This window comes from Oryctolagus cuniculus, chromosome 4, assembly GCF_051225735.1.
Source record: "Oryctolagus cuniculus isolate XC-2025 breed Fujian yellow rabbit chromosome 4, ASM5122573v1, whole genome shotgun sequence".
NCBI classification, from domain to species: domain Eukaryota; kingdom Metazoa; phylum Chordata; class Mammalia; order Lagomorpha; family Leporidae; genus Oryctolagus; species Oryctolagus cuniculus.
The window spans coordinates 140,300,065-140,312,535 of record NC_142870.1 but is presented as its reverse complement, the minus strand read 5'-3'; the positions used below and the strand labels follow the sequence as shown (position 1 = coordinate 140,312,535).

Below are 12,471 nucleotides of genomic sequence, written 5' to 3'. Positions count from 1 at the left end.
ATTGTCCTCTCACGATGTTTGGAGAAGGGAAGCAGGGTTTTAGAATACTAGATAGTGACTCTAAAATAATTTCATTTCATTATATGCTTTTTCATAAGGCTGTTTTATGATTTATGAAATTCAAAATGTTAATGTTTATCTTTTTTTAAATTTTGTAGGAGAATCTGCGCTACTATGTAGACAAATTATTCAGTACAATTGTAAAATCAAGTATGAGCTGCCCCACTGTAATGTGTGATATCTTTTATTCTTTAAGGCAAATGGCTGCTCAAAGATTTCCTAGTAAGTACCCAGTTTTACTAAAAAATGCCATTTATTTGTCTATATTTTATTTTTATAGTGTGAAATATTTAAGACTTATGGGTGTACAGTCTAGTTTTTCAGGATGATTCTTTTTTGAAAGATCTGATTTAATTTTCTTAATAATCTCAAAACAGAGTCCATTTTATTTCAATATAATGGCAACTTTATACAAAGAGCAAATCAGGAAAGACAAAAATTTAGAACTTTAACATTTATATAAATAAACATACTAGATGCTTATGGAATTTAAATATAAATACCCTTGTTACTTGTTCCAACTATATATTCCAGTTGCATTCATTCAGATAGTGAGAATCTTTTGTTCCATACAGTTGATTAGATTTGACAATTTTAAAGTGCTGCAGTTTGGGTTGTGAAGAGGTTGTGAACAAAAATGGTTTTAAAACTTTAGAGGCTTCTTTGTTGTAATCAGTATCCACTGAAGTTTGAGGCACATGTGTAAATAACTTGCTTGGTTTAATTTTGCAAAGAGTGTGTCAAAGTGCTGCTTGGAAACATTTCACTCAGACAGGAGTTGCTATCTCTGTCAATATTTGGAATTCCTCTGATTCTAATGCATCTTTAATGAAATAAACTTGCAATAGCTATCTTTCCAGATCTTCCTTTAATGGGCAGGAATGGGGAGGAATAAGGCAGTTACCTAAATTATGGGTTTTACCTAGCTATGTGAAACTAAGTTTACTTCTGTAACTATCTGAAGAGATTTTGCTATTTTATCATGTTATTTTAAGAGTGTGAACATATATATGTAGTTTCTGCCCTTTTGCTTATCTTACCGTCAGTTCTAAACTGGTGGAGCTGAGCTGTCTAACTTACCTGTAGGTAAATTCAGGTCAAGATATCTTTGCTAATTATAGTAAAAATACAAACATTTAATTTCAAATATGAATATTAAATCTCGTCTTTATAAGAAAAATAAGGCAAGCAAAGACATTAACATGGAAAGATAAATATTGATTGAAATTATATTTTAAATGGTGAATTAGATTGGGATTGGTAAATAGGTACCATACTAGCCTTCATCATCTCCTGCTGTCATCTTGACAACGTTACGTGAGACAGCTACTCTGCCTAGTAGGTTGATACGACACTAAGGTTTACAGACATTGCATAATTAGACCAAGGGCCAAGGCATAACCAGCAGGAAAGCAGGGTCTCAAACCTGGGCCCAACCTACTCCAGAGCACATGCTGCCCATCACTCTAGTTTCCATTGCCTAATGATCTTGGCCTTAAATCTGCTTTAGCTACTTAATTCTTGTTTATATAAATGATCTAGAGTATACTTTATGGACTTTTAAAAGATTTATTTGTTTGCTTGTTTGAAAGAGAGAGATTTTCCATCTGCTGGTTCATTCCCCAGATACCCAGAACAGCCTAGCACTGAGCCATGCCAAAGCCAAGAGCTTCATCCAGGTCTCCCACATGGGCAGCAATGGCCCAAGCACTTGGTCTGCCCTTTGCTGCTTTCTCAGGCCATCTAGGGAGCTGGATTGGAAATGGAAGAGCCGGGACACGAACATGAACACGGCACCCATATGGGTGACTTAACCTGCTGTGCCACAATACTGGCCCCTTAATGGCTTTTTTAAATAAATGCAAATCCAGGGGCTGGTGTTGTGGCATAGCGGGTAAAGCCACTGCCTACAGCACCGGCATCCCATATGGGCACCAGTTTGAGTCCCAGCTGCTCTACTTCTGATCCAGCTTCCTGTAAATGTACCTGGGAAAGCAGAGGAAGATGACCCATGTGCTTGGGTCCCTGCACTCATGTGGGAGTCCCAGAGGAACCTTCTGGCTCCTGGCTTTGAACTGTCCAGCTCTGGCTGTTGCGGCCATTTGGGGAATGAACCAGTAGATGGAAGATCGATCAATCGATCAATCGATCTCTCTCTCTCTCTCTCTCCCTCTACCTCTGCCTCTGCCTCTCCTCCTCTGTAACTCTGAGTTTCAAATAAATAAATGCTTAAAAAAGGAAAAAAGACAAATCCAACTCCTTAATTTTTTTTTTAAGATTTATTTATTTATTTGAAAGGCTGAGTTACAGAGAGGCAAAGAGAGAGGTCTTCCATCCACTGGTTCACACCCCAAATGGCCGCAGTAGTCAGAGCTGTGCCATCCAGAGCCAGAAGATTCTTCTGGCTCTCCCACATGGGTGCAGGGGCCCAAGGACTTGGGCCATCTTCTACTGCTTTCCCAGGCCATAACAGAGAGCTGGATAGGAAGAGGAGCAGCTGGGACTTGAACCAGCGCCCATATGGGATGATGGTGCTGCAGGTGGCAGCTTGACCCACTATGTCACAGCACCAGCCCCTTTAATCTTTTTTAAATATTAACATGTCTTCACATCTTTAGTATAATAATTTTTGTTGCCATAGAGAATTGTTCTGTTTTCATTTGTTCTTCTTACTACCCTGGTAATGCATGGGACAGAGTGGGCAGGCAGTATATAGGAAGCAATTACTATTAAACAACAGATTTACTGACTTTTCAGTGGTTATCTGTTGAGAGACTTGTCAGAGTTAAAACTCAAACCAAACCCAGAAATTCTTTCCTTCACCATCAGCTTTTTATTTCTTCTGTACCGTCTTATTGTTGGATTGTTGATTCAAGTCTGAAATAAAAGCTACCAGTGAATAATCAAAGTACTTTTCTGTTCTCTCCATCTACTATGCAGCTTTTTTAAAGTGAAGATTTCTGCCTAGTCATTTTTATTGCACAGTCCTGGAGATTGTCAGGATTTTCAGGGGAAAATTGAAACAGTAACCTAAAAGTGAAAGCAATTTTGTGTACCAGTCTTAAGGGATTCAGTGTTGCCACTAGGTAGTGCTAGATACTATTTTTATTTTTGTGGTTGTAATTTTAGGATACTCTTGCAGATGAGAGACATTTTTCTGATTAAAATATTTCTACAAACCTGAAAGCTTTGCCTTTCATTTTCTTTCAAGTCATATTTTTTTTTAGTCATAATCATTACTATCATTTCATCAACTCAGTCCTTACTAGACAAATTCTTTTTTTTAATTATTAGACAAATTCTGTTGCTCTATCTAGTGTACATGTTTTTTAATTTTTTTTACTTTATCATCTTTAATTCAGTGTTTTTGTGCATGACATTTCACCATTTTTTCCTGCAGATGATCCTCATGTTCAGTATTCTGCAGTGAGCAGCTTTGTATTTCTTCGTTTCTTTGCTGTAGCCGTAGTATCACCTCATACTTTTCATTTGCGACCTCATCATCCAGTAAGTGTTTGTTCTTCTCAAAGCTTTATTCCATTTTTATTTTTATTAAAATGGGGAAAAGATAAACCAATTTCACTTGACTGTTTTAAATTAAATTTACTTAATTTTACTCGGCAGTTTTCTTAGCCATTATATTTTGTTTTTAGAAGATATTATAGAAGAGTGATAGAATGTTGATCATTGTTGAAGCTCAGTGAGGAACACAAAGTAAATTCCTTGTATTTTCCTCTCTGCTGTAAAATATTTTAACTCAGATTTAAAGAGGTTCATTTCTGAAAGTTGTAGCAACTTCGACTGGAACATAATTTGTTGACTCTCTGTATTGCTTCTTTTTATCCACCTGAGGTTATACTATAATCTTTTTGTTCTGAAGTTCTATTTAATTACCTAAATCTGCACTGCAGAGATTTCCATGTTTATTTCTTAATATTTTAAAGTTCTTTTGTTATATTTCGTTTCCTTCTCATAGTGCATTTTTGCTGATTATTTAAACTTTCATGTCCCAAATATTTTATAATCTCACCTAATTGCTTTTATTGCTGATTTATATAACTAAATAAATAATAGTCTCCCTATTAACCCTGTGAGATAAATTCTATTACAATCTCCGTTTATAGGAAAGGAAATCACAGTACAGTAACTTTGCAACCTCACATAATTAGTAAATTATAGTTTGATCTTTCTGCTTTAACTGGGCCAGCCTGGGATTCTAAGGCAGTCTTCACAGTCCAAGTTTCACCCTTTTTCTTCTGAACTCATAGGTAGGCAGATGTGTCAGGTACTAGTAAGGTTTTAACACTATCCTTAGCACTGGAGATGCAGTGATGAGTAACCTATACCCTGACCTTAGGAAATTCACCATCAAGAGGCATTACTCAAACTGTAATGTAGTATAAGGAAGACATGAGTTTTGGATTTAAATTTGGTTCTGAATGGCCACTGTCAAGATTCTTGACAGCTGCATGACGTTGGCCACTCATTTAACTTTGTGAACCTGAGTTAGAACCATATTGCAGTGGCAGCAGCACATCGTTTCTTGCCAAAGGACAAATGGTCAGTATGTAGTGACAGCAGAGAGTGGGCCAGCGTGCTTGTTCACAAGGACTCCTTTCTGTGACATTACTAAAGCGGTACAGAGCTCAGGGACAATGGAAGCTTGACAGCAGCATTCTGTACGTAAACAGAGCTCCTGCTTCTGCACTTGTGACTCCGCCTTGAATGCAGACTTCCTGTGACAGATGGTGAAATAAAATCCTTCTGGCCACAAACTGTATTTTAGGTCACTGTTACTGATCTGCTCCAAAATTGTCATGTAATTTTAATGTTTGGGTTTTATCTACTTCTGTCTTTTTTAAGAACCTTTTTACTCTAATTGAGAACATAGACAAATACATAAGATACATAATCTAGAACTCCATACATAAATCTAAAGCTTGTACTTTGTTGGAATCAAGTAAAGAGTAGGAACAGTTTATACTGTGGAAACTGAGAACAGGGAATGATCCAGTAATCTGAGGGTAATGACATTATCAAGACTAATATTGAAAGTTAAAAATAGTAGTTTCAGAAGAGAACTGATTAAAGGTTATTGGATTTCACATTTAGAAGTTCTTTTAATTTTGAGAAACCAGTTTTAGTAGAACAGAAGAAAATCAGATGGCAGAAGATTAAAGAATTTGTAGGTAAATGCAGGTTTACCTAGAAATATATCCAAAGTATATATTAGTATATACTTATATGTATAAAGTATATATATAAAGTATATATTAGAATATACTTTTATATATATATTAGTATATACTTTATATACTAAAGTATAGTATAAGTATACATAATATACTTATAGTATAAGTATATATATTATATATATCATATATACTTGTATATATTATAAGTATATATAAGAATATACTTATATATTATATTATAAGTATATTAAGTATACTTATATATATATAAGTATATATATAAAGTATATATTAGTATATCAGCTAGTCCTGTTGTTAAAAAGACATGGGCAAAATTTGAGTATGTACACATATGCACACATAGACATGAATTAGGGTTGTTGTTTAAGATTTATTTATTTGAAAATCAGAATTACAGAGAGGGAGAGTCAGAGGCTGAGAGAGAGATTCCATCCACTGGTTCATTTCCCAAATGGCTGCAACAGCCAGAGCTGGGCCAGGCTGAAGCCAGGAGTTTCTTCTTGATCTCCCATGTGGGTGCAGGGGCCCAAGAACTTGGACTATTCACTGCTGCTTTTCCAGGTGCATTGGCAGGGAACTGGATGGGAGGTGGAACAGCCGGGATTCAAACTGGCACCCATATGGGATGCCAGTGCCGCAGGCAGCAGCTTTGCCCCATTACACCACAGCGCTGGCCCCATGAATGATTAAAAAAAAAATGAATTTTAAAATAAGGTTATATTAACATTGATGCAGTAGACCACTCTTGAAAAGTTGCAAGGTAGGGAAACAAAAAAAGGACTGGATTATGCTTCTCATTATATCCCTTTTCTCTCATTAATACCTCTTTTGAAGACACATCTAGGCAGACTTCTGTAACCCTTTAATCTGACTTGCATGACTCTGACATCGTGTAATTCACTGTTGTGACATTTCTCACATTTTATAATTATCTGTTTATAATCTGCATACGGACTGTGAATACCTTGAGAACAAGGCTGGACCTTTCAGGTTTATATACCCAAAGCACATGGCATCGTTTCTAGGACAAACATGCTCAGTGGTTGATGAATGAAAGATGATACCTCAGGGAGGGAGCTTTCCTAAATCAGAAAACCTATGTATGGAGAAGGGATCAGCAGTAAGGGTGAAATGAAAAAGAGAAGGGACCAATAGTCTGGAGGATTTGGAAAGAGCGTCTTTAAAAGTAATGAGACTAGGCCGGCGCCGCGGCTCACTAGGCTAATCCTCCGCCTAGCGGCGCCGGCACACCGGGTTCTAGTCCCGGTCGGGGCGCCGGATTCTGTCCCGGTTGCCCCTCTTCCAGGCCAGCCCTCTGCTGTGGTCAGGGAGTGCAGTGGAGGATGGCCCAGGTGCTTGGGCCCTGCACCCCATGGGAGACCAGGAAAAGCACCTGGCTCCTGGCTCCTGCCATCGGATCAGCGCGGTGCGCCAGCCGCAGCGCGCCGACCGCGGCGGCCATTGGAGGGTGAACCAACGGCAAAAGGAAGACCTTTCTCTCTGTCTCTCTCTCTCACTGTCCACTCTGCCTGTCAAAAAAAAAAAAAAAAAAAGTAATGAGACTAGCTAACCTTGGGGAAAAAAGAGCAACTGCTTCAAAATGGATGGAACTGGAGGACCATCATGTTAAATGAAATATACCAGACACAGAAAGACAAATACTGCCTGTTCTGTCTCAAAGGTGGAAGCTAAAATATTCGGTCTGAACTCAGAATAGTAAGTAACTATAGGCCGGTAGGATGGGGTGAGATAGGAGTTTGAAGAAATAAGTTCCTAGTGTCACACAGCGTAGTGGTGCTTCTGTCATTCTCAATAACCTAGTAGATATTTTGTGAGCAAAAATGAGAGAGGCGCTCTAAGGCTCCAACCATAAAGTAACGTCAATGAAGTAGAAATGTTGCTCATCCTGAATTGATCACTTCACATCTTATACATGTAGATGTTGCATGGTAGCCATCAAACACCTATAATCATTCTTAACAGATTGTTCTGAAAAACACAAATGCTCCTTTGAAATATTTTGGTGAATCATATTTTGGTGACCTCTTATTGAGATGAAATAGTCAAATAACAGCCATTTCATGAGTCAACCAAATATACATTCAAAAAAGAAGTACCCCAAGGATGTGCACTGGGTATCAGATAAAAGTCCTGTTTATCGAGCCGGCGCCGTGGCTCAATAGGCTAATCCTCCACCTTGCGGCGCCGGCACACCGGGTTCTAGTCCCGGTTGGGGCGCCGGATTCTGTCCCGGTTGCCCCTCTTCCAGGCCAGCCCTCTGCTGTGGTCAGGGAGTGCAGTGGAGGATGGCCCAGGTGCTTGGGCCCTGCACCCCATGGGAGACCAGGAAAAGCACCTGGCTCCTGGCTCCTGCCAGGATCAGCGCGGTGCGCCGGCTGCAGCGGCGGCCATTGGAGGGTGAACCAGCGGCAAAGGAAGACCTTTCTCTCTCTGTCTCTCTCTCTCACTGTCCACTCTGCCTGTCAAAAAAAAAAAAAAAAAAAAAAAAAAAAGTCCTGTTTATCTAGGAAAGGCAGGTTCATTTATGTAAATGAGTAATTACCCTGGTAGCAGGTAGTATTTTAGTATGGCTCAGATATTATTAATTCTCTGGTATACTACATATCTGAATGACAGGACTGTCAAGTAGTACATGTTGGTGTAAACAATCCTTTGGTATGCAGAAATTGTATAAAGCATGTTTTTCTCTCTTCTTCTAGTTCAAGAAATGGCCTAAAATACCATATTTAAAACCAAATTGTGGAGCAGACATTTAGTCTAGCAGTGAAACACTGACAACCTCGCTGGAGTGGTTATGTTCATTTCCTATCTCTAGCTTCCTGCCAGTGCAGACCATCGGAGGCAGCAGCATTGGCTCAAGTATTTGGGTTCCTGCCACCCACCAGTGTTAGCTGAAACACTTTAGATTCTGTTATTCTATAAAAGAAATAGAATTCTCTGCCTTTGAAGTTAACTCAATTCTTAAAGATGTATTAATGAACTGAATTTCACTAAGAATTCCATGTTCAAATTTTATTTTTAATTTTACTTGGGCTACAGAGTGATGGTGACACAGAAAGAATAAGAGATTGAGAGATTATCCATCCACAGGTTCACTCCCCAAATGGCTGCAATGGCCAGGACTGGCAGAGCCAAAGCCAGGAGCCAGGTCTCCCATATGGGTGGCAGGGTCCCAGACACTTGGGCCATCATCTGCTGTCGCAGGCGCATTAGCAGGGAGCTTGATCAGAAGCATAGTAGTCGCTGGGACTTTGCTGGCTCTCAAATTGGGATGCCAGTGTCACAAAAAGTGGCTCAACCCATTGTACCATATGCCAGACCCATAAAAGTTATTGAATATGCTTTAGAAGTGGGTTGAGCACAGAAAATTTGAAAACTGCCATTTTAAGTTACAGTGTAGAAAAAAAAGTAGATGCCTCTCACAATCCAAAGCTACTATACTGTATGCAACATCTAAAACTGATTAAATTGTAGCTTTCCAAAATAACACATCAGTAAATATGATTACTTTGGGAGAGACTGACAGTTTTGTTTGGCTTTAAAAAAAGAAAAAAGATTTATTCATTAAAAGTCAGATACACAAAGAGAAATCTTCCATCTGTTGGTTTACTCCTCAAATGGCCACAATAGCCAAGGCTAGGCCAGGCTGAAGCCAAGAGCTGGAACTCCATCCAGGTCTCCCACGTGGGTGACAGGAGCCCAAGTCCTTGGGCCATCTTTCACTGTTTTCCCAGGTAGAGCAGCAGGGACTGGCACTGGTGCCCATGCAGGAGGTTGGCACTGCAAGTGGCAGCTTAACCTGCTGCACCACAGCGGTGACCTCACGTGTGGCTTCTTAATTTCCCGATCCAGTGAGTTGTGCTCAGCCTAACTAGATTTTTACTGTGTTGGGGGTTTAAATGAATATTTTGAGTAGTTGTTTGAGAGCAACATAATTCTGTTAACAGGAGTTTTGGTCTTTTTTACAATTCTTCAGGATGCACAGACAATTAGGACATTAACTCTCATCTCGAAAACCATTCAAACTTTGGGAAGCTGGGGCAGTCTGTCCAAAAGCAAGGTAAGTGTTTACATTTTTTTATTTTTACACTTCTAAATATAAAAGTGGTCCCTTTATTCACCTCCTTAAAAACTTTTTTAAAATTTAAATTGCACAGATACCATGTCCTTTTTTAGTTAAAAAAAAAAAAAAAAAAAAACTTATTTGAGAGGTAGAGTCACAGAGAGAGGGAGAGAGAGAAAAAGGTCTTCCATCCACTGGTACACTCCCCAAATGGCCACAATGGCCAGAGCTGGGCTGATCTGAAGCCAAGAGTTTCTTTGAGGTCTCTCATGCGGGTGCAGGGGCCCAAGGACTTGGGCCATCTTCTGCTTCTTTCCTGGGCAATAGCAGAGAGCTGGATTGGAAGAGGGGCAGTCAGGACTCTTAACTGGCGCCACAGATGGAGGCTTAGCCCACTACACCACAGTGCCGGTCGCCTCCTTGCATATTAAAAACAAAACTAAAAAAATAGATATATACAGGTGCAATAGCTGTCTTTTAGGTAGATATTGCCTGTTAGCTAACTGTTAAGGAAGACAGTTTCATTTAAACCAATATACCTGAGAGTGAGAGTCTATTAAGAAGTTGCAGAAGCAGTCTGTTTATCTGTCTATGCCAGTCATCTTAACAACTTTGAAAGAAGTCTTCAGCTCCAAGCCCTCTAACTCTCTGAAAATATGTAAGTGAATCTTTGTAGGCCTTCATGATCACCTAAAAGTACAGTCCATTCTTTTCTTAATTCTATGTTTAATGTACATAAATTCTGTGTTTTTTTAGTCAAGCTTCAAAGAGACGTTCATGTGCGAATTTTTCAAAATGTTTCAAGAAGAAGGATATATTATAGCGGTTAAAAAGGTATGATTGTTTTATGCTGGAAATACTAATTTTTTTTTATTGCCATATAGCATTGGGGAAATAGATGTTGTATTATTTCAAGGAGTCGATTCCCAGTTTACAAAAAGGTTTATAGGTATCAAAAAACCTGTTTTTCTTCCTTCTCTCATACAAACCTGTGGGTTTCTCAGCTACAAAAATGCCTAAACAAGTTTTAGTGACAGCTACTATTTCCTTAGTAACACAAATCACAAATGTGTAGGAGTAAGGGTTCTCAACAAAGATACTACCGACATTTTGGACTGAATAATTCTTGATTGTGATGGGTTGGCCTGTGTATTGTGGGATGTTTGACAGCATCCCTGATCTCTGCCGATTAGATATCAGTAGTATGTCCCTAGTTTTGACAACCAAAGATACCTCCAGAAATTGCCAGATGTCCTCTGAAGGACAAACTTGCTTCTAATTGAGAACACTTGGTCTAGGGGTAAGGGTTTAATATGGTATCTGATGTATAGTGAGCACTTACTTACACTGTAAAAATGTGTGAATTATTGAACACTTAATGTATTACATAGATTTATAATAATCTAAAGATTACTGTAGATCAAAATGTGAAAAAGTATATAGTATATAATATAGTAGCTTGAGGCTTACACAATATTAAAAAATTACTAAGAAGTTGAGAATGTTTTGAAACTTTTTCTTAATTAAGAAAATTTTTTATTTGTTTAATACAGTGAGAGAGGGTTTCCAACCACTAGTTTACTCCCCAAATGTCCTAGAGAGTTATGACTAGGCCTGGCTTAAATTGGGAGCCAGAACTCAGTCTAGGTCTTCTACCAGGAACCCCAATCACTGGAGCCATTACTGCTACCTCCTGGGGTCTGCATCAACAGGAAACTGGAGTTAGGAGCCAGAGGCAGATATCAAGGCCAGGCACTCTGATATAGAACTGGGGCACCTTCACTGCTAGGCCAAATGACAACCCCAGGATCTTTCATTTCTTGAATCTTTAGTTGTGAGTCTTCTAAACAAAATACAACATTATTGTAAAACCCTGAATACTTGTACTTCAAAATAACTGCTTTTTACATTTAAATCAAGCTTGAAGAAAGTACTAATATATCATGGTCCTAATTTAGTGAATAGCAGGCCAGATTTTAAAGACTTCATTCTATTTCTGAGGCATCAATAGCAATTGATTGCCAAGAATATATTCTATTGAAGTGTATTTTTAAACTCGTTTTTCATACTGCTAAAATTCTCATGAAGGCTTTGGAGGAGAAAGTCTTTGAAATGAGAAGGCAAAGATAAAGCTGCCCTTTTTTACTTTTAGGACACTGTTGAAACATTTGTGGGACAGTGTAGGCAGACTTTTGTTGGCAAGATTATGACATATTGTCTTTTGTTTGTCATTGTTTTTCCATGTTTTATGACTTAGGCCAAGGTAGTATCTAATTTCTTTCTTCTCTCCTGGTACAATCAGAACGTATAGTGTTGATGATGTCAGTGGAGAATGGCTTCTGACTTGCTATTGAGTCACCCACTCACATTCTAGTGAACTGTCATCACAGTGTGCCTCCTGGCTCAGATTTGGTTCTAAATTCCTAATGTGCCATAGAATATTTTGCTCTAATTTCCAAGTTTCCCATTGTGTTAAATGCAAATATTTCATATTCTGAAAAAAAAATCAATCTGAGACACTTCTACTCCCAAGCACTCAGCTTGTATTATGAGTATTCCTTTATAATGAAGAAATTCATAAAATAATCAATGACAAATAAGATAAACTGAATTTTTTATGATATACCTTACCACAAAGTGTAATATTTGCCCATTTCCCCATTTAGTTCTTGGATGAAATTTCATCTACTGAAACTAAAGAATCCAGTGGTACAAGTGAGCCTGTGCATCTGAAAGAAGGGTAATTTCATGAAATCAGACATGAAAGTCATATTTCAGTATAGAATTAAGTAAGTACTAAGAACATGGGTCTTGGAGTGAGGAGATCTGGGCTTTAGTTGTGTGCTATAACTGCTTAAGTCAATTGGTCAGGTAAGTTACCCTCTTCAGACTTTATGTCAGAGGGGCATGACTCCTTGTCTGTACAGTTTCAGAGATATTTCACAGTTACAGTGAGAGAGATTATGGGTAATATAGTACTTTGGAAAAATAAAAACACAGTAGTAGTATTATTATTAGAAGTTAAGGATAGAAATTACTCATTTGTCTCTCTTGTGTTCTGTGTAGTGCAATTAAATGTTTTTAAGTAATTGAAGACTTTATTCCTTTAGT

The 12,471-nt window shown here is 38.3% G+C and overlaps 1 protein-coding gene and 1 long non-coding RNA gene across 14 annotated transcripts in view; one reads left to right on the top strand and one right to left on the bottom strand.

Moving 5' to 3' along the window:
• Window positions 1–12,471, bottom strand: part of LOC149127135 (uncharacterized) — a 563,175-nt gene that overhangs the window by 422,722 nt on the left and 127,982 nt on the right. The gene's annotated exons all lie outside the window — the stretch shown is intronic.
• RASA2 (RAS p21 protein activator 2) overlaps window positions 1–12,471 on the top strand; it is a 126,173-nt gene that overhangs the window by 85,329 nt on the left and 28,373 nt on the right. For 11 of the 12 annotated variants that reach the window (XM_070072739.2, XM_070072737.2, XM_070072736.2 and 8 more), the window contains 5 exons: window positions 159–282; window positions 3,461–3,567; window positions 9,274–9,357; window positions 10,117–10,194; window positions 12,027–12,100. In XM_070072739.2, coding sequence (XP_069928840.1) covers window positions 159–282; window positions 3,461–3,567; window positions 9,274–9,357; window positions 10,117–10,194; window positions 12,027–12,100 — 467 coding nt within the window. Of the gene's footprint in view, window positions 1–158; window positions 283–3,460; window positions 3,568–9,273; window positions 9,358–10,116; window positions 10,195–12,026; window positions 12,150–12,471 lie in introns of all 12 variants that reach the window. The other variant, XM_089331131.1, reaches the window with a different exon arrangement.